The sequence below is a fragment of the Oryzias melastigma genome, linkage group LG24 (genome assembly GCF_002922805.2).
Source record: "Oryzias melastigma strain HK-1 linkage group LG24, ASM292280v2, whole genome shotgun sequence".
Lineage (NCBI taxonomy): Eukaryota > Metazoa > Chordata > Actinopteri > Beloniformes > Adrianichthyidae > Oryzias > Oryzias melastigma.
Window position 1 is genome coordinate 18,047,461 of NC_050535.1, and position 21,081 is coordinate 18,068,541.

At 37.4% G+C, this 21,081-nt stretch overlaps 1 protein-coding gene across 2 annotated transcripts in view; it reads left to right on the forward strand.

Moving 5' to 3' along the window:
* Window positions 1-887: 887 nt before the first annotated feature.
* The window catches only part of LOC112157616 (potassium channel subfamily K member 2), a 32,656-nt gene continuing 12,462 nt past the window's right edge, over window positions 888-21,081 (forward strand). Inside the window, exons 1-5 of one of the 2 annotated variants that reach the window (XM_024290448.2) lie at window positions 888-1,226; window positions 1,590-1,903; window positions 9,512-9,629; window positions 13,868-14,046; window positions 19,583-19,793. In XM_024290448.2, the coding sequence (XP_024146216.1) occupies window position 1,226; window positions 1,590-1,903; window positions 9,512-9,629; window positions 13,868-14,046; window positions 19,583-19,793 (823 nt within the window). In that variant the 5' untranslated portion in view covers window positions 888-1,225. The remainder of the gene's footprint in view (window positions 1,227-1,589; window positions 1,904-9,511; window positions 9,630-13,867; window positions 14,047-19,582; window positions 19,794-21,081) is intronic. The other variant, XM_024290449.2, reaches the window with a different exon arrangement.

The following is a 21,081-nucleotide window of genomic DNA, read 5'->3' on the forward strand; positions in this document are numbered from 1 at the left end:
ATACTTATGCACAAATCAAGAATACTAACGTATAAATCAACAATACTTGTGGACAAATCAAGAATACTAAAGAAGAAATCAACAATGCTTATGCACAAATCAAGAATACTCAAGAAGAAATCAACAATACTTATGCACAAATCAAGAATACTAACGTATAAATCAACAATACTTATGCACAAATCAAGAATACTAACGTATAAATCAACAATATTTTTGCACAAATCAAGAATTACACGCACAAATCAAGAATACTAACGTATAAATCAACAATATTTGTGGACAAATAAAGAATACTCACTCAAATCAACAATAATTATGCACAAATCAAGAATACTAATGCATAAATCAACAATACTTGTGGACAAATCAAGAATACTCAGGCACAAATCAAGAATACTCAAGAAGAAATCAAGAATTACAAGCACAAATCAAGAATACTAACGTATAAATCAACAATACTTGTGGACAAATCAAGAATCACATGCAAAAATCAAAAATACTCAGGCACAAATCAAGAATTACACGCACAAATCAAGAATACTCATGAAAAAATCAAGAATACAAATGAATAAATCAAGAATACTCATGAATAAATTAAGAATAACGCACGCACAAATCAAGAATTACTCACTCAAATCATGAATAACACGCAATTCAAGAATACTCACACACAAATTGTCAAAATTTGTGCACAAATCAAGAATACTCACGGATACATCAACAATTACATCCACAAATCACGAAGTACACACACAAAAATCAAGAACTACACGCACATATCACAGTGAGTCTATTTTCTCTCCATACTGCCCCCCTCCCACAAATCTTCTAGCTCCGCCACTGGGACTTCCCCTTTGCTACCGAATCGAAAGCCAACTTCAGCGCCAATGAGGCAGCTGTGGACGCTCGAGGAGGAGCAGCATCTCTCCGCTGCAGCGCATCCCTCCTCGTTGGAGTCCGTCTGCTGCTCCGCGACGCGTGGATGGACTCCGTCGGTGCGCGTCGTTCCTCCCGTCCCCCGTTCGCTCCTTCTGGTTTCTCCATTGTCGTGATGCGCCCCGCGGACTGTCTCTGAGGACCTTGAAGGGGGGAGAGAGGGGAGGTTCTCTCGAGCCATGTGGACGGAGGAGGACAGAGGAGATCGACCCTGAAAGAGCCTCCATCTGCGTTCTTCTCTAAAGAGCCCGAAAGGAAACAGCGACAGACGAGATGGTACAGAAGAAGTAAGTAAAACAAGTTGTAGGAAAGAGATTGAAGAATTGTTGTGTCGGATGTGTGAATTATTTCTTCTCTGGACGTTAGATCATAAAAACACTCTTTCCTGCAGCTGAAGTTGGTTCTTCTGCTCTAAACCTGGTCCTGAAGGAGCTTTGTGTGGTTATGTAATCCCATCTGTCTCAAGCTGTTTAGAAAAGAGATTGTGACAAATTGTGCTTCATAATAAATGAGTGAATTCATCCAGCCGCTGTGATGGATGCTCTCTCGAATCATCTCTGAGCTGCTCCACAGCAGAAGATGTTGGGAGAATATCTCAGTTTTGTGTGTAGAGATGATCACTCTGACATTCACCGCCTCCATCCTCGCAGTGGCTGCACCTGACCTCCTGGACCCAAAGACTGCAGCCCACAACTCCAAGCCTCGCCTGTCCTTCTCAGCAAAGCCCGTGGTTCTGAACACACCGGAGGATGAGTGCGACACTCGGACCACAGTCATGAGGTGGAAAACCGTGTCTGCCATCTTCTTCCTGGTGGTGCTGTACCTCATCATCGGCGCCACAGTGTTCCGAGCGCTGGAGCAGCCTCAGGAAAACTCTCAGAAACTCGCCATCCTGGCGGAGAAGCTGAAGTTCCTGGACTTGCATTCCTGCGTCAATGCTTCAGAGCTGGAGGATCTGGTGAAGGTATGGATCTTCATTGACAGAGTGAGATTGGTTTGCGGAAAGAAGGTCTGATGCTGGTGAGCGTGAATTCTAACCACGCTCTGATTTTAATTGAGCCTCTTTGTTTCTTTGAGCCTGTATCTAATTATGAGCACAATTAGACTGTTCTCATACATACGGCTAAAAAGCTTCGAGTACTTGGTGTTGTTTCACCACATTTAAGCTTTTATTTTCTCACTCGTATGCTTCAAATAGCAGGTTAAGAGTGAAGCACTAGAGGAAGAATAGAAACTGTAAATATTGCGAGGTGTCTGGAATAACATTTCTAATAAACGAATGGAATAAGGAACTTTCTGGTTAGATGAGAGGATATTTTTCACACAAAAGGCAAAATAAATGTTAAATGTGAGAGATGTGCCCATTCTATCCACCGAGTGAGCTCACTTCAACAGTGGTGCTGCTGCTGGATCAGATTATTTGCACAGCTGCATGGTCACCATGGTGCAGCAGCTCCTCTTTTCAAACAGCTGTCTGAGCACCGAGGATTTTTGGTGTTAAATTGGGTCTGATTTGGGTCTCCAGCTGCTGAAGTGTTGGTGAATGTCTTTATTTTTTACTCAGAAATTGTCAGTCGTTTTGGTAATATTTCACCTAATGGTCAAAGGTAAATAAAAAATATGGACTCCAGCTGGTCAGTTCAGCCATGTTCTACAGAACTTTGTCCCACTTTGATTTTTGAGGTTTAATTTAAATTTTTTTGGATAGTTTAGCTGGTGATGCTACTTAAAGTCAGGTGGGATTTATATGTGATTTTAAAATATATATACTAACTACCGCTAGAGGGCGCTGTAGGTGAGTACATCAGTATTTGCTACAAGAGAAGAAGCACTGCTCAGTTTTACGCAATTGTGGATGCTGTAAGCATAAAAAAACTGCTGAAGATGCTGAAGTTAATAGCAGAAAACACTAATAGCTAGCTAAAATATTAGCAAAATATCAAATAAAAAAAAAAAAAAAAGAACAGGCTTGCCAAAACAGCTAGCATGTAGTGGAAAAAAATGTTAAACTTAAAAATATCCTAAAACAACTTAAAAAGAGAAGCCTAAATTAGCCAAAACAGCTCGTATTTAGTTGAAATATTAGCTAAACTCCAAAACAACCTAAGAAAAAAAAAAAGAAAAGCTTAAATTAGCCAAAACAGCTAGCATGTAGCTGAAATATTAGCTAAACTGAAACCATGTTCTACAGAACTATGTCCCACTTTGAGAGTCCATATTCTTTGGAGTTTAAGTTGAATTTTTTTGCATAGTTTGACTGGGAGTGCGACTTATATGTGATTTTTTAAAAATAAATAGTAACACCCGCTAGAGGGCGCTGTAGGCTTACGCATCAGTATTTGCTACAGAAGAGGAAGAACTGCTCAGTTTTACGCTGGGTTCGGTGGAACTGTTCTAAAGCGTCACAGAGAGTGAAGAATTCAATGGATTTAGTGATTTAAAATGACATAAAGACTTTAAGTGACTTGTTACATGTTCTTTATGCTACGGTTATTGGAATAATTGTCCATATGTTGCTCTAATATACTAGATTCCTCCTTCCTGATGGTTGTGAGACAGACTCGCCAACTCAGACAGACCAGTGTAAATCATGTATAATCAGAAAAATACGTTAGTCTACAGGTCACACTGGCACTTCTTGGACCTTCTATATACTATTCTATAGGCTAACACTTTCATGTTGTTGCTGAAAACATATTTTTCATTTTCTTAAGTTGTGGTTTTAAAGTGGATCAGTTTGGATTTTCCATTCGGCTGACAGGTGATAAAGATGGGCCTTTTGGCTGCATTTGTTGATGGATCGCAGTTTAGTCCGAAGTTTTTCATCTTTTCTGACAGTTTTAGCATCAGCTCAGAGTGATTGCTGAAAACTTGACTCTAAATAGATCTTTTTTTTCCTGTGGCTGAGCTCTCTAAAAGCTGATTTGAAATCAGTTTGTTCAAAAAAACAAACTGAATTTGTTCCTTTGATGTTAAAAACGCCAGCGGCTCTTATTGTTGGCCTTTATTTTTTATTTTTTTAATTAAACCAAAAAGTCAAATACGTTTTTTTCTTTTTTTTTCCAAACCTGATGAATCAAAGTAAAACAATTCTGAAAGATGAAAATCAAAGCTTCGGCTTTTAAAAACTTGAACTGAGCGTTGCTACCAAACTCAGTCTCATAAATGATGCAACAAAATCAATAAAAGTGTTGAGAGAGAGTCACTCAAAAACTCAGACTGTTGAATTCATAATGTGCAGTGTGAATAATCATTTATTTCATCAGGGAGGAAGAAATTTAAGTTATTTAAGGTTTTAAGGAGATCAATACTGTGTATTGATACGGCTATATTTCACTATAGGTGCTGGTTTGTTTATTGTCAGAACAAATTACTGATAAGATGACTAATTGCATTGTTATAAAACACCAGAGCAAACGCAGCGGATATATTTCTATTGGTGTGAGGACATGTAGAAATATATCGTCAGTGATTTATGATAAATAAGCCGTAGTTTTCCTCATTAAGCCTTTTTTTAAATTCCAAAACAGCCCAAAAAACTCAAACTAAATGCCTAAGTTAGCCAAAACAGCTAGCATGAAGCTGAAATATTTGCAAAGATCCAAAATAGCATAAAAATCTTTAATAAATGCCAAAATACTCCTAAAATCTAACAGAATGCCATTTCACTATTAAATTAGTCGTCGACCATCTTAATAGTCGATTAATCGTCAATAAGTCGACTAATCGTAGCAACTCTACCTCAGGTATATCATTATAATCTATTCAAGTGTGGTGGGCCAGATCAGATTGTTTAGCAGGCCCCATATGGCCCCCTGGCAATAGTTTGCCCGCCCCTACTTTAGAGCCATCTTGTGGGAATGATAGTGCCGCAAGAATACCACTGCTGCCACCAGAATTCCCCACATGCCACCAATATCCCACAGGGGCGGCCATGGTGCATCGGTAGGGCGGTCGACTCCTGATCAGAAGTGAGTGGGTTCAACTCCCGCCTTGCCCGCCCATGTGTCGAAGTGTCCTTGGGCAAGACACTGAACCCGAATTGCCTCTGGTGGGAGGCTGGCGCCAGTGTTCGGCAGCGGAGCCACCACCAGTGTGTGAATGTGTGTGTGAATGGGTGAATGGGTCTGTGACTGTGAAGAGCTTTGGGCCCTCGAAGGAGGGTAGAAAGCGCAATACAAGTACACGCCATTTACCATTAACCACTGCTGCCACCAATATCCCACTGCTACCACCAATATCCCGCTGCTACCACCAGTATCCCACTGCTACCACCAATATCCCGCTGCTACCACCAGTATCCCACTGCTTCCACCAGTATCCCGCTGCTACCACCAGTATCCCGCTGCTTCCACCAGTATCCCACTGCTTCCACCAATATCCCACTGCTACCACCAATATCCCACTGCTACCACCAATATCCCACTGCTACCACCAATATCCCACTGCTACCACCAATATCCCACAGCTACCACCAGTATCCCACAGCTACCACCAGGTTAAAGTTAAGTTTACATCCACAGCTCCTTCACTAACATCTACTCTCTGCTGTGTTTATGTCACTGAGCAGAAAGCTAACGTTAGCATTAGCGCTGTAGATCCTAGCTGGGCTTTTATTCGGTCTGAACGACCAAGAAAGAACCTCAACGGTGACGCCGTGGATTAAGAAAATTATGTGCAAACTCACTTACACTTCTTACAAAGATAAAAAAAAAAATAAAAGTGTGACCGACAATAAGATTTAGGCTCTTTCAGTAGCTAGCTACGAGCTAGCAAAACAATGCAGCACCGTGCATCTTGACCGAACATTTTACGTGTTTCCAACATAAATTTCCATCAGTTTTTGTGCAGGTTAAATGTGAATATGTGCGATTAACATGTTTTAAAACATGAAACATTAATAAAAACATACATCAAAGAACCAAACTAGCATGTCTCTCATGAGTTGCTAGCACCCACTTTAGCACACAGTTCACGGTTCCCAGCCTGATTTCTCTCTATTCAAATGCGATTCCTGTCCTGTGATGATTCCTCTCCATCGGATTATTTTGTTGTCAAGGTTTTTGAAGTTGATTGCAAAACACTGCATCTCCTTTTGTTACTTTTTCGGACCTCCGTCATTCATTACTCGAGAAGACTTGATCCATAACGATGGCGCGTCTGTCATACCGTATGTCACTTGATTTCCAATCCAGTAATATATGTCATTGATTACAAGAAAACACACCGAGGAGGAGGAGGAGCAGCTCGGATTTAAAGTCACAGGCAGTCAACCAGCTCTTGCCTTCTCGCTCTTGCAGCTTTTCGTAGAAGATCGTGATAAAACGATCATTCAAAAATGACAAAGTTTTGGAGATCGTAAGAAGGTTTTTTATCATCATATCGTCCACCCCTAATCACAACCACATTAAAGTTGTAGTCCAAGGGCTTTATTTACATAAGCCATGTTAACAAAACTCAAAGACAACAGGCCAGCAAACAAAACGAGCCGACCCTGAGGGCTGCAGCAGAGTTCCATAAATACACATTACTGAAGTGCAGGCAGCTGTGACTGTTTAGCAGGATCCACAGGAGAATGGGCGGAGTCACAGCAGCCTGCACAGAAGCAAAAAAAAAAAGAAAGTGACTAAAGCAGAACGTGACGATTTTGGCTTAATCATAATTTAAAGACGCTTTGAAAATAGATAAAAAAAATAATCACATTTAACCTCCTAACACAGTTTGAATGTAGTTACAGTTTGAATGTAGTCACAGTTTTCTGTTACATCTTTGGTTCTTTAGTTTAGTTTGTACAGTCTGCTCCTGCTGAGGCCTCCAGCCTGTGGGACAGAATTTATTTTGGGGTTTTCTTTAATGATCATTGATTACTTTGACCAACCGTCTCCATTCATTTTGGTTTACAGACTCTGACAGGTGAAATTAATTGCATTATATTGATATCTGAAAGGACTTTTGTTGTTATTTCTTTTTTGTAAATAGTTTAAAACATTTTTGACCTCTTTGAGTTTGGGATTTATATGTCTTTTTTTGGTTTTTAGTGGGGCTAGAGACAGAGTAAAGACTTCAATCATGTGTTTTTGTATGATAATTGTATTATTATATACACACTAATACTGAAGTGTCTTATGTATGGATGGCATGTTTGACCAGAAGTGTTTTTAATGCTCTTACTTTCAAGAAAGTGAGTTAAACTGATGCTTTTTTGTGTGATTATGCTTAATTTCTGACCAAAATAAATAAATAAATAAGCTGTTGTTTCATCTGCAAAACAACTTTAACAGTAATATCTTTTATTTATTGCTAGATATCTCAATACTCCTTTCATTTTTTTTTTGCTTTGCTCCATAAGCGATTGTGCCACATGACAGTTATGTGGCGTCAAGATGCTGAGTTAGTGTTTAAACACCATGATGCTTTGCTGCAATCATCAATCGACGGTTAGATAACGACCTCCTGTCGGGGTGAAATGTGAGCAGCTGAGTTATGAAATCTGGAGGCTCAGAGGCGTTTAAGCACACAGACTCCTAGGAGCAAATATTGAATCCCATGTATGCAAAATAAATAAATAAAAAAGAAATCAGGAGACAGAAATGACTGGATAATTAACCAACGTGAGTCGGCGAGGTCGGAACGAACAACAACCTTTGAGATGCTGAAAGTCTCTGGTGGACATTCAGACGTCCTTCATCTGAACAATGAAGTGCACGGAGGAAAAGCACTGCAGGTCTCCAGAGAAAAGTTCTGTTTGCAAACAGAACCTTTCCAGGCACTCAAATATAAAGTCAACAAGTCGAATTCTCATAAAGTATTTTAGGAATCCCTAAATATACTGTTATATCTTCATTTGCTCTTAAACATCTCCCTGTGTTTTCTACCTGTAAGCAAATATTTACTGGATTAATAACCCAAACTGAGTAGAATTATTGCCTCCGGGTGAAAGCGTCAGTCTAATTAAGGCGCCGCTTCCATCCCGAACGTAAGAGCCGCTTTATGCTGCTTCACGAAGCCGAACACGTCTGCCTGCTTTGAGAGGCTTTGATGCTGTAGTGATCGTCCGCTTTAGAACAAGTGTCATCCGCTCGCTTTCACTTAATTATGTCTGCAAACAAACGTGCGCTCACACCAGCAGAGGATCATGGGAGAAGACAAAGGAGGAACTCTGTCTCTGACAGATTTATCAACTGCAAATGAATCATTTCAACAAACAGTTCAATACTGATTTTTTTTTTTATTCTTTTGATTCTTCAATTCAATTCAATTTTGAGTTTACACATTTAGACACATTTGCTTAAAAATATATTAATAATCTACTATATGATTTAAATATATTCATATTAATCTGATACAGTTCATATACTGTAAAATGTATTAGTGAAATAATAAGATTGTTAATATCATTCAGTGTTACATGGATTCTCAAACGGATAAACTATAAAAAAATGTTCAGATCATTAACATTGTAAACATTGTTCTACTTCTCCTGGAGGACGTTTCAGTTTGGCCACTAGGTGGCGATCGCGCTAAAGAATTAGACCCTATTTCAGAAGAAGAAGAAGGTATGAGCAAAAACAGTGCTTTCAACCACAAATAGTTACTTTAACAAATATTTCCGTAAAAGAGTTTAGAAAATTCCTGCCTGTGAGTAAAAAAAATTCTTCATTTGGTCAGCAATGTATGTTTACGTCGACCGAGCGTTAGCATTAGCCGTCCTATGGGGAATTCCATTAAACGTTAGCATCAAGCTAGCGAATTTTAGCTTTCTGTGCTAAATCGATTTCTATTTTTGTTTATTGATTACCTGTTAACATTAAATCAAATAAAATCCGATTTTATCAACACAGCCACAAAAATGAATGATGAATGTTTTTAGGATGTTTTTTTCATTGCATTTCAAATGTTTTTCTTTATTGCTAAAAACACTCATTTGTATTTATTTTTTTCTGTAAATATAATCCTCTGTGTTGTAGTTTCACACAGACCTGCCACCCTGCAGAACGATTGAAAGTGTTAGATGTGAAGAATGGTTGATCATCTACCAAAGTGATTATCTCTGATCAATAAAACTTAACATTCATTTCAAATATTATCGTTAAGAGTTCGACAGTTCCTCTAGGAATTCCGCTTCAAACAACCCTTTGAGAAATCCTTAAATTAATCCTTTTTCTTTTGTTTTTCTTAATGTCAATTAGATTAATCGTTAAATAAAATAAATTAAATGTAGATAATAATGTTATTGCAATTAAAATGATGTTTTGTTCTAATTTAATCTTCATAGGGAGAAGATTGTATTTACTGTTTTTAAATTGTGTTTTTCTATTTACTCTCCCTGAGAGATTTCACTCATTACTTTGAAACCTGTAATGAAAACTAAAAATACCTCACTTAAATCTATGAGTCTGTGTGATATGAATCAATATATATATTATTTTTAACTGAAAGAAGGAACCATAGGTGTGTGTGCTTCTTGTGATTCTTATCAGCTCTACTCTTATTGTCTGGGTGTCCTTTGAAAGATCATTGAACACATTTGACGTTAACATGCAGGAATCCTCTTTTTGTCTCCTCGCTGCAGCAAGTGGTCTCAGCGGTGCGAGCAGGAGTGACCCCGACGGGAAACCTGTCGCTGCAGACCAGTCTGTGGGACCTCAGCTCCTCCTTCTTCTTCGCTGGGACTGTTATCACCACAATCGGTGAGAAGATTCATGACAGATTTCAATATTTTGATTAAAAAAAGGGATTTATGCATTGTTATAAAAGGTGAGATTCTGTCTTTGAGGGAAAAAAAGCAATTTTGAGGATTATTTGTGCATTTATGGTCAACATAGATTGTGAAAGCTGCTTCAAAGTCATAAAAACAGAAAGAATTTGAATAAAAATCCCAAAAGCTTCCTTTCTCTTCCTCTTCCCATCATCTCTTTCTGTCATCTGTAAGAGCTCACTTAACAGAAAAGGAAGAGCAGCACACCGCACACTCACAGACTGTACGTCCTGACAGCTCATCTGCCTTTTCCAATCGGACCTTGACAGCTCTTCGTGTCTGAGCTGCGACACGCTGTCAGAGCGACCCCCTCTAATGAGAAATTCCCAAACCCCAACATTTTAATGAACCTGTTTATGATCCTGCGCTGCAGGTCGGTGTGTTCCGCCGATGTTTTAGCTCCACATGCGGCTCCCGCCCTTCGCCCGCTTCATTTAATCATTCCTTGATATTTGTTATTTTTCCTGCCAATTAAGAACTCTAGAATCTGTCGGAGGATCCCAAAACCTATTTAAAAAAAAAGTCAGGTTTCCAGTTTTATTGTAGTCAAAATGAAAATTTTAGATTGTTTTTTTTTTTAACTAAATGCAATAGTAATCCGGTCTGATTAAACCTTTTACCATCGTTTTGCTCAGTTTTGTTAGAAGTAAATGAACCAATACTACAAAACCATTATTTTTGTTTTCTTAAAAGCCAAAGAGCCACAGTTTAGGGAAAAAGAGCCGCTTGTGGCTCCAGAAACTCAGGTTGCAGAACCCAGTATTAGACTGTTAAACTGAATATTAAATGAAAAAAATCTTCATTTCATTTTATTTATTTATAAAACACCTTCCACCACCAGGAGAGGAGGCCCAAAGTGCTGTACACAAGGAAAACAAACACGGAATATTGTGAAGTAGTAAAACAAAAAAAACAAAAAAAAAAGTATGAAACCAAAATAAAACACATATATTCACAGATATTAAAACCAACATAAAATAGAATAAAAAGTCTATGCTAAAACGCTGTAATGATGGAACAATTCAGTAGCCGGTGGCAACTGCTTCCACAGTTTAGGGGCCAACTGAGCCAACACTTAAAGAGTGTTTTTTTTTCTAAAAGTAAAAGAAATATGACTTAAAGGGTAACCAAACACCAAATCAACCTTTTTTGGCTGTTGACTTCTAGTGCTGTCTGTTGGTCGTTGGCAAATTTTTGACAAATTAAAATAAACTTGTTTAATTCATGAAAATATAGTCCAAAAAAACGCATGTGTGGCGCCCCCTATGGGTTGAAATAAGGAATTGCAGTTGAATTTTGTGAACTGGTGTAAGTCCCACCTCGTCATGCTCTGCAGGTCCAGTCGAAAGCCCCGCCCATATTTGATTCTGTTATGGTCAGTCGTTAGCTTTAGCATGACTCGTAGGTGTTTTGCTTCAGTTGTGTAAAATCTACTGGCTTACACGACTTTCTAGTGGACTTGGAAGTTAGGGAATAAAGGTTGAGGGCAAGTGGCATTAAATCCAGCAAACTCCGTCATAGTGATGGATTTAATGAACGTTTCACTTTGGGTTGTTTGTTTTATACGTTAGCCTTTATTAGCTTCTGATGCTAGCAGCATTTTACCACTCTCCTTCAGACCTGCAAACCCTCAGCTGCGCCGGTTCAAAACAATAAGATTCTGGACCAGGAACGCCGAAAAAGGGGAGGCGAAAAATCCTCAGAAAGTTCTGTGGAGAAACTTGCACCTCTCTCCATATTTTTTGTTTTTAATTAACCATAACAAAGACAAACCCCTCTCCATATTGAAGACCTAGCATAGGCTACATAAAGCTAACCTAACTGTCAATAACAGATCTAAGCCACACCTCCGTCACTCAGTTCGGCTCCACTAGCCCCACCCCCTTTTTGACATTTTTCAAATCTGGGCTGAGAATGGAATCAGCCTCCGACTGCCCTGTTTGGTTACCCTTTAAGCATATTTTAAATGGGTAATATTTCATTTTCACCTGAATCTAGTGTCGATTGACCTTAGGTGACCTGTGTGTCTCCTTGAGAGAGACTGGTACCTGCAATAGAGAATATATGAATATTAAGTTAAAAAAAAAAAAAGTACAGAGTTAAATAAATCTCACTCTGTGGTGTTCCATATGTGTGATTTATATTCTACACAAAGCACAGAGTTGCTGTTACGTCCTTCAGCGTTCATATCAAACAAATCAAGACTTTATATGTCAACACAGAAATCCTACTATGCTGAAGTAATTAAAGCTTCTCTAATGTTGGGAACAAAATGATCTGAAATAACTCAGATTTCAGCTGATATTGGGTCTTTTTTAAGAGGAATTACTTAATCACACGGTGTTCTGTGAGGTGAAACTCCCTGAAGGACACAAAGTAATTAAAAGCTGAATTGATTAAAACATATTTTTCCAGATAAATGACTGAGAAACAAAATTTGATCTCACTTTAAATCAGAAAACTTTTTAAATTTGATTCAGCTTCAAATAGCTTTTAGTTGGAGATATTTCCAAAGTCAGCTAATAGATGTTAAAAACTCAATTGTCGTACATCCGAAGATTATGTTAAATCATTCAAACCTTTCTGCATCTTTAATGTAGAAAAAAGATTAGTGCGTTATAAAAAATGACATTTATATATTAAATTGGGATTTTTGTGGATTTATTACAGTTGATTAAAGGGATTTTACAGCAGTCATGGATGGTGAAGATTTTAGGATTTGAGGCTATGAACCTATACTGCTCATCTGTCAAAGTCAAGGCCCGGGGGCCGGATCCGGCCCTCCGGGTAATTCTATCCGGCCCTCCAGATCATTCTATTTTATTGTTTTTAATTGCCCAATATTATCTTTGTATCTCTCATTTCTAACTTTTATTATTTTTACAAAGTATATTTTTATGGAGGTAATATATTGAAAGTTATTTAAGGTTTAAGTTGATTTATTCAGAAATAATATTGCTGCCTTTTTGTCATTCGTAATTTTGCTAAAAAGTTACGGTTTTAAAGTTCTAAAAATTGGCATTCTGATAGCTTTTCAGACTATTTTGGCATTTACTAAGATTGTTTTAGGCTCTTTGGGAGTTTAGCTAATATTTCTGCTACATGCTAGCTGTTTTGGATAATTTTGTTTTTTTTCTTGTTTTTTAGATTGCTTTGTAGTTAGGCTAATATTTACAAGCTAGCTGTTTAAGCTAATTTAGGCTTTTTTCAGTTTTTTAGGCAATTTTGAAGTTTAGCTATTTTTTCTGTTAAATGCTAGCGGTTTTGACTAATTTAGGCTTTTTTCTTGTTGTTTTTTAGACTGTTTTGGAGTCAGGCTAATATTTACAAGCTAGTTATTTTAGCTAATTTAGGCTTTTTTTAATGTTTTAGTCCAATTTGGAGTTTAGCTAATATTTCTGCTACACGCTAGCTGTTTTAGCTAATTTAGGCTTTTTTCAGTTTTTTTAAGTTTAGCTATTTTTTCTGTTAAATGCTGTTTTGGCTAACCTAATTTTTTTTGTTTGTTTTTTAGGCTAACTTGGCTTTTAGCTAATACTTTAGCTGCCTACCAGCTTCAGCCTTTTCAACTGTCAGCTTTAGCATTTTTAGCTATTAATTTCAACATTTTTACCAAACAATTTAAGTGTTTTTAGCAATTTATTCAGCATCTTCAGCAGCCAAATTCAGCTTACAGCATTCACACTAGCATTATCACAGATAATGCTATATATCTAGTTCATGGTTATGTTAAAAAGTTACTGTTTTAAATTGTAAAAAATGTAGTTTTAGAGTGTTTAATAAATGTTTATCCTGGTCGGCCCGCATTCTACGGTGTGTTTGACACCCCTGAACTGAAACAAACACTGACAACGCCTCACCTCTCTGCTTTCATGCGCTTCAGGAAAAGGTCGGGAAAAATAAATTTTAAATGAGTCGGGGTCTTTTCAAGGATTTCTCCTTCATGCCTGAAATGTATTAGAATTCTTCCTAGCCGTTCGCATTAATAATACAGAACAGACAGGCTTTGTAAAAGTTTTCTTGTCTGCAAAAAAAAAAAATGTTTCTCTCAAAGTTTTACATTCCCTCACAATCATTTTAAATCCAGTGCTTTATTTAGGTGTGATAGAATTGTAGCTGAAATGATCATGTGTATCCGTGCATTTTTCATGTATTTTTGGTTTCTCTCAGGCTTTGGGAACATCTCTCCTCACACAGAAGGAGGGCGGATCTTCTGTATCATTTACGCCCTACTTGGAATCCCTCTGTTTGGGTTCCTGCTAGCTGGGGTTGGAGACCAGCTGGGTACCATCTTCGGGAAGGGCATCGCCAAAGTGGAGAAGATGATTGTGGTGAGACACGCCTTTTACGTGAGTTTGCCTTTTTCTCCATCCGTCACAGAAAGAAGGTTCTGCATAAAAATGAAACAATCTAAACATGAACATGCAGCATAACACATTTATTTTCACAGGGACAGTTTTTGGGAGCATTATTTTGTAAAAAATGAAATGTGAGATGAGAAGTCTGAATTATCTGAGCTCATTAAAGCACTTCTATATTTAAATGGGGCCCATCGGGGGGACGTGCCACCGGATTGACCCTCGGTGTCACTTTGGTACATCGAACTGTGACTCCCCCTTAACCTCCGTCATGCAGACAGCTTGCTTGATAAGCTAATGAAGCCAAGCATGATGGAGCTCCTCAGACTGCTGCTCTGGCACATTTTCTCATGACTGTGTTTGGGCTTCAAGCCGGAATTTAATGGATTTCGTGTTTTGGCCTTGAAGACGCCATATGGAGTTTTAGGCTCTGACTCTAACCTCTGAATGCTTTGGAACCCAACAATCGACTCTGTGCTTGAACTGAACTAACTTTGGTTTTATCTGCTGCTCTGAGGCAGAATGACGCTACGGTCACAAATACAGCTGCCGCCGCGCGCTGGGAACGCATCCTAAAACCGCTACGGCTACACGTGGCGTGTAAAAATGTGGCTGCTGCTTCCTGATAACAATAGAACCTTTTCACGTGACGTGACTCGAAATGGCAAAAATCGCTGTTTAAAGTCATTTTACGTAAATAATAAAAGGTAAACTAACCACTTGTAACTGAAATGTGTACAATATTCATATAATAAATGTCCGATCAGATTGGTTTTCCCTCTTAGATCAAACATTGTTCCTCCTGCAGAACGCTCCACAGCTTCCCCAAAATCATATGGATGATATTAAACGAGTCGATTATTTCTAAATATACAACCTGGTTAAAGTTAGACGAAGATTACAGGTATTTCATTGAATGCTGCTTGTTTGATTATGAAGGCATTAAAGATTTTCTTCTTCTAATTTATGCTAATGCTAATGCTAGCTTTCCACGTCAAGATCTTTTCTGTCCAGTTAAAGTTGTTTACATTTCTGTGTTCATAAAATCACTAAAAATTGAACTAAAGTCAGACAATTTCAATGATTCTGACAGTAAAGAAAACTAATAACTGTTGTGTTATTTCTTGACGTAGCTCCTCTGTGCTGTTGCTCACAATCGTGTCGGGATACCGAAGGTAAACAAAGATCAAAATAATTTGAAGCCGTCACAAATATAAATAAGGAAATGATTATTCACGTGTAATTTACTAAATCCTGCTCTTATTTTGAAAGCTGAAGATATGTGGCTTCATAGCGGCACTTAAAATATTCGCTGTACCACTTTGTAAACACTCCTATTTTTACAATTAACCCTTAAAATACCCAGAAAAACAACAAATACTTCTTATTATAACAACTAAATTTAGCTTTGGATGCAGTTAAAACGCACCAACATGCAGCATCTTGGCTGCACCTATTACATGTGACCAACATGAATTTCCATCAGTTTTTGTGCTGATCGCACTATTAAGACGTGTGAACAACATCAACCACAATAGAACCCGTTAGAATATTATCTACTCAAATGAAAGGTCGATATTTTCAATACAACCTCAAATATTGAAGACTTATTCAATTTTGTATTTAAATTTGTGAACGATCTAAGACAGAAAATGAAATTACATTCATAAAATAAATATTTTAAAATTTTCTGTTGAAATTGTTAAGATTATCTTTTATTATTTATGTAAAATTGCTTTAAACCGGGTTCACCTGTAAGCCTTGCCATTATAAACCGGTAAACAGGAAGTCACTATTCACACATTTTCAGCTCTGTCGCCATTTTGTCTGACGTCACCGTGAAAAAGGTGTAAGATTTCCTGAAAAACATGCATTTAGGTCGCCCCGCGGTGGCATTTCGGCAAATGTGACCGTATGGATCGTAGTGGCTCTGTGGCAGCATTAAGATGTCATCTGTGTCTGAGCAACTCTGACACCTTTAAACATGAGTAAACCAATGATGCATCAGGAAGAACATGTAATCTCACATGTTGAGATGATGTTACATCTTCATTATAAATTTAAAATGATGTACATGATTTGACGGAGAAAAAAAAAAAAAAAAGGGTCCAAGAATCAAACCCTGGGGGACTCCACTGTTGTATTTCTAATAAGCGAAGCAGAATAAACCCTTCCTTCATGAAAATACCTCACTGTAAATCTAGAGTTTGATGATCTAGTAAGAAGTTATATATTCACTTAGATAATAGGTTTTCACAAAATGTTGATGAAGCTGAAACAAAAGTCTCCAGTTTTTGTGTTTTATCGTAACACTGCGGACAAACACTTTTTACCTGCAGAAGATCTGTATGTGCTCTCACCTTTGCTTCTCTCTGGAGAACAAGAGGTGCTGGAGTCTCATTTGAAACAATAGACCCAGATGAGAGCTGGAGAACGGCCTCATTGTTCCCCTAGAAACAAATTAAAGCTTTGTTTTTTATTTGGTTACCTCCTCCCTGTACTGCTCTCCATTTCTTAATGCAGCACAAAAAGATCCTCTGATCTGAGGTCTGTGGGCTCTTTATAGTTCCACCTTCAGACACTCTCTGCTCCAGGCTTCTTATGTAACTGAGGAGGAAAGGGCATGATGTTCAGCGAACCAGCTGAGAGCCGTCACCTCCAGTGGAAGGGATGCACAGACAGGAGCTGCATGCGGAATCTATTTCCCAAAACCAGATGCTGGAAAAACGACTTGACATTTGCACAGTTACAGTAGACTGAGCTACTCCTGCATGTAACTCCTACTACTACGAGTCTAGAGCAAAACACTGTTGGTGGATTGGAGGAATTCTAAGATTCTCACAATCCAGCTTGAGATAGTGTTCAGAAAGTCTGCAACCACTGCAGGATCAAAACAGATTTCTAAAAATGAAAGGAAACAGCTTCAAAAATCTTTTAAAACTAAGAAGAAACGAGAAAGAGTTCAGCAGACATTCAGAAAAAAACACATTTTAATGTGATTGTAGATTGTGTTATTAAAAAATGTGACTGATTTATAGTTTATAAAGGATTTATATTCATGATATTAAAGCTGCAGACATGATACTGGCACCTGCATCAAATCTTAAAGGGCAACCAAACCCTAAATCATCTTTTTTTGTCTTTTGACCTCTATAAATAGGGCTTTAAAAGTGTTGTTGTTGGTCACTTCTTACAAATTAAAATAAACTTCTTGAAACTATAGTGTAAAACCATCAGTATGCTGCCCCCCAAAGGTTGAAATGTGGTATTACAGTTGAATTTTGTGATTGGTTAAACTGTGTAAGTTTCAGTCTGATGTCATGATCTGCAGCTCCAGTAATGAAAAAAGTCCTGCCCCCAAGCCCCGCCCCTCTGACTGGATTTTCACATTTCGACTGTGGGCGGAGTCAGCCTCCAGCTTCCCTGTTTGGTGATCCTTTAAGTATATCAAGCCCAACCCCTATTAAAAATATTTGCTTTATTTTACATTCTTCTTCAAATTGTTTTGCACTTCACATATTTAAATACTCTAATCAGGCCGTTTCTCTGCTGTTTTGTGCCCGTTAGTATTTTTAGGTTTAACCTTAATCACATTACAGCTCCACAATGAACATTTGTAACGTTTGAAGGTTTTTTAAGCATTTCTCCTCATCTTTTAGCATTCTTGTCAATACTTTTAACAGTTTGGGTCCCTTCCTTAATTCAAAATGTACATTTTTGAGTAATTTCTGATTTTTCTGGTTTGATCGTTTGTTTTAGTTTCTAAACATCCCAGTTTCTGTTAACTTTCCAACAGGAAATGTAATTTAATGCTTTTCAGTTATGATTAGATCTCCTCTGTCTTTATTTATACTGTATTTTTCTGAGTATAAGTTGTGTGTTTTTTGGGGGGGGACTTAAATATGATTCTTTTCTCCTATATTGTGGATTTTTTGCATTGCAACCTATATTTCAGAATGACTTAAAGTGCAACAAATACGGTGCAATTATCCAACAAGATTGTTAGTTTAATTCATACTTAATAGAAAATATTTGGATATTTAAATATTAATATTAAATATAAAGGTTATACAGTGTCAAATCAATGTTTTTAGTCAGGGGTCTGCAACCTTCAACAGTTAAAGAGCCACTCTTGAGGATTTCTTACTGACAGCATCCCAGTAGGAGCCAGAAAGTCTTAGTTCACCCTTTAGAAAAAGAAAACGCTGGTATTATGACAAATACAATTATATATGTTTTTATTCAAACATTAATGAAACAGTAACATAAAGAGAAAATGACATTGTTTTCGAAATATGAAATAGTTTTTAATTCTTTGGAGCTCTACATGACTTTCATTCAAAGGTAAAGACATCCTGTACCGCATATAATCATCTCAATGCAGGGAATGTAGTGGAAGTCATGAAATGTCAGTAGTGATGAAAAATAAATACTCTCAAAACCACCGTCTGTGGTGCATCTCAACCAGAAATCCATGAAATCTAAATAAAAAATAAATAAACCAGAGATAATGAAGTGACACTTAACATGTTTCATAATTAATATCCTTTATTTTTTTATTTCAAAAACAGAAAGTGCACTTTAAATTCTTGTATGTGGATTATTGCTAACACGATTAGCCGACTAATCGACTATTAATATTGTCTACAGTTAATTTATTTGACGATTCGTTGTTACATTATATTGAGTCAGAGTGTATTAAAGTTGAAAGTTATAACGGCATTCTGCTTTTTTTGACTATTTTAGCATTTATTAAGGTTTTTTAGGCTATTTTGGATTTTAGCTAATATTTCAGCTACATGTTAGCTATTTTGGCTAACTTAGGCTTCTTTTATTTTTTTAGGCTAGTTTGGCATTTAGCCAATATTTCAGCTATCAATCAGCTTTAGCGTTTTCAGCTTTCAATTTCAGCGCCTTCATCTGAAAAATTCAGCTTACAGCATTCGCACTAGCATTTACACAGATAATGTTAGTGTGAATGTTTATAGTTTTATCTAGTTTATCTATCTTGTGCATGACCCGATTAGTCGACTAATCTGAAAAAATAATCTGTGATTAATCGACTACTAAAATAATTGTTTGTGGCAACATTAGTGTGGATTCTGGTTGTGTGTACTGACTTTAGATTGATTTTCTTTGGTAATCAGCACTCAAACATCTGTTAAAATGTTTTGGTAAAATATGAAGCCAACCTGCTTGATGGACTGTTGGAGCATTATGGGTACTGTAGTCAGAATCCTGGTGGAGTGATACAACTATTTGTGAAAGAGTTGAGCAACGTTTGACTTTAATAACTTTTTTTCCTCAATAAACCTTTAAGATAAACCTAAAATATGTTACTTTTCGAATTAAAAATATTGTTTTACTTTATAGAGCCACAATGGAGGGGCAAGCGGCTCTGGAGCTGCAGGTTGCAGATCCCTGTTTTAAGCTATCGCCCACCTGTGTTCTGTCAGCTTCAAATGACGAGATCCATTTGACTCTTGTTTTTCAGTCTGTTCCCTTCTCTCCATAATTGTCCCTTCAGAAGTGGAAAGTCAGCCAGACGAAAATCCGAGTCATCTCCACGCTGCTCTTCATCCTGTTCGGGTGCCTCATTTTCGTGGCCCTGCCTGCTGTCATCTTCAAGCACATCGAAGGCTGGAGCACCCTCGAATCCATCTACTTTGTCGTCATCACGCTCACCACCATCGGCTTTGGAGACTTTGTCGCAGGAGAAAAAGGTCACCTAACTGAGGGTATGTCACTTTTCATGCTAATTCATGGTTGGCTGTGATTTGCACGTCTGCCACCCAGATAAGAATGAGTGTATTTTTAGCCGAGTGATTCTACAGCCAGCTTGACTCAGACATTTGCTGGGCGGTAATGATCCTCCCACTGCTGTGCTGTAACTTTCTGCTGTAATTCATTCTTCATTTTTGATGCTTTTTCTCCTATTTCTCTTGAATGACTCTGCAAAGCAATTATGAGTTCAAACTGATCTTTACTGCAAGAAAGAACGTTTAGGAAGTTTTGTCGAGTATTCACTTTGATTTATTAAGATCAGTGTGAATTAGGTACATGTTGATCGACCACTTTAAATGAAAAGTGTATATATATATATATATATATATATATATATATATATATACATGCAGGTAATAGCTTCTGCATTCAAAACTCAGTTTTCGGGCTCTACGTGCAAAATGCACTGAAATTGAGCTTGTGTCAAAAGTTAAACCTGTTGAATTTAACCAATCAGGGACTCTGATTACTTAGTGACTCATCAATAGGGTTCTTTTCAAAACACGGAAGTTCCAACCATTTAAAAATCGATCATGGAGGAGAAATTAATAATTGCGATTAGTGCCTGGCCACAATTATATAAGTAATGCTGCCACAAACGATTATTTTAATAATCGACTAATCACTGATTATTTTTTCCAATTAGTCGACTAAATGGGTCATGGGCAAACTGGATGTATCTTAACTATCATTAGCTTTAAACTAAATAAAAATAGATATACAACAGTACCTGTGATAATGCTAGTGTGAACGATGTAAGCTGAATTTGGTGGCTGAACATGCTAGAGCTGATAGCTGAAGATGCTAAAAATTGATAGCTAAAAATGCTGATGTTTGTAGCTGAAAACGCTGAAATTAGTTTAAAGCCAAATTAGCCTAAAAAAAAGGAAAAAAGCCTAATTTAGCCAAAACAGCTAGCATCCAGCTGAAATGTTAGCTGAACTCCTAAATAGCCTAAAAACAAAAAAAGCCTAAATTAGCCAAAATAGCTAACATGCAGTTGAAATATTAGCTAAACTCCAAATTAGCCTAAAAACTGAAAAAGTCCAAATTAGCCAACACAGTTAGCATGCAGCTAAAATATTAGCTAAATATCAAATTAGCCTAAAAAAAAGGAAAAAAGGTCCAAATTAGCCAAAACAGCTACCATGCAGCTGAGAGGTTAGCTAAACTCCATAATAGCCTAAAAACAAAAAAAGCCTAAATTAGCCAAAATAGCTAGCATGTAGCTGAAATATTGGT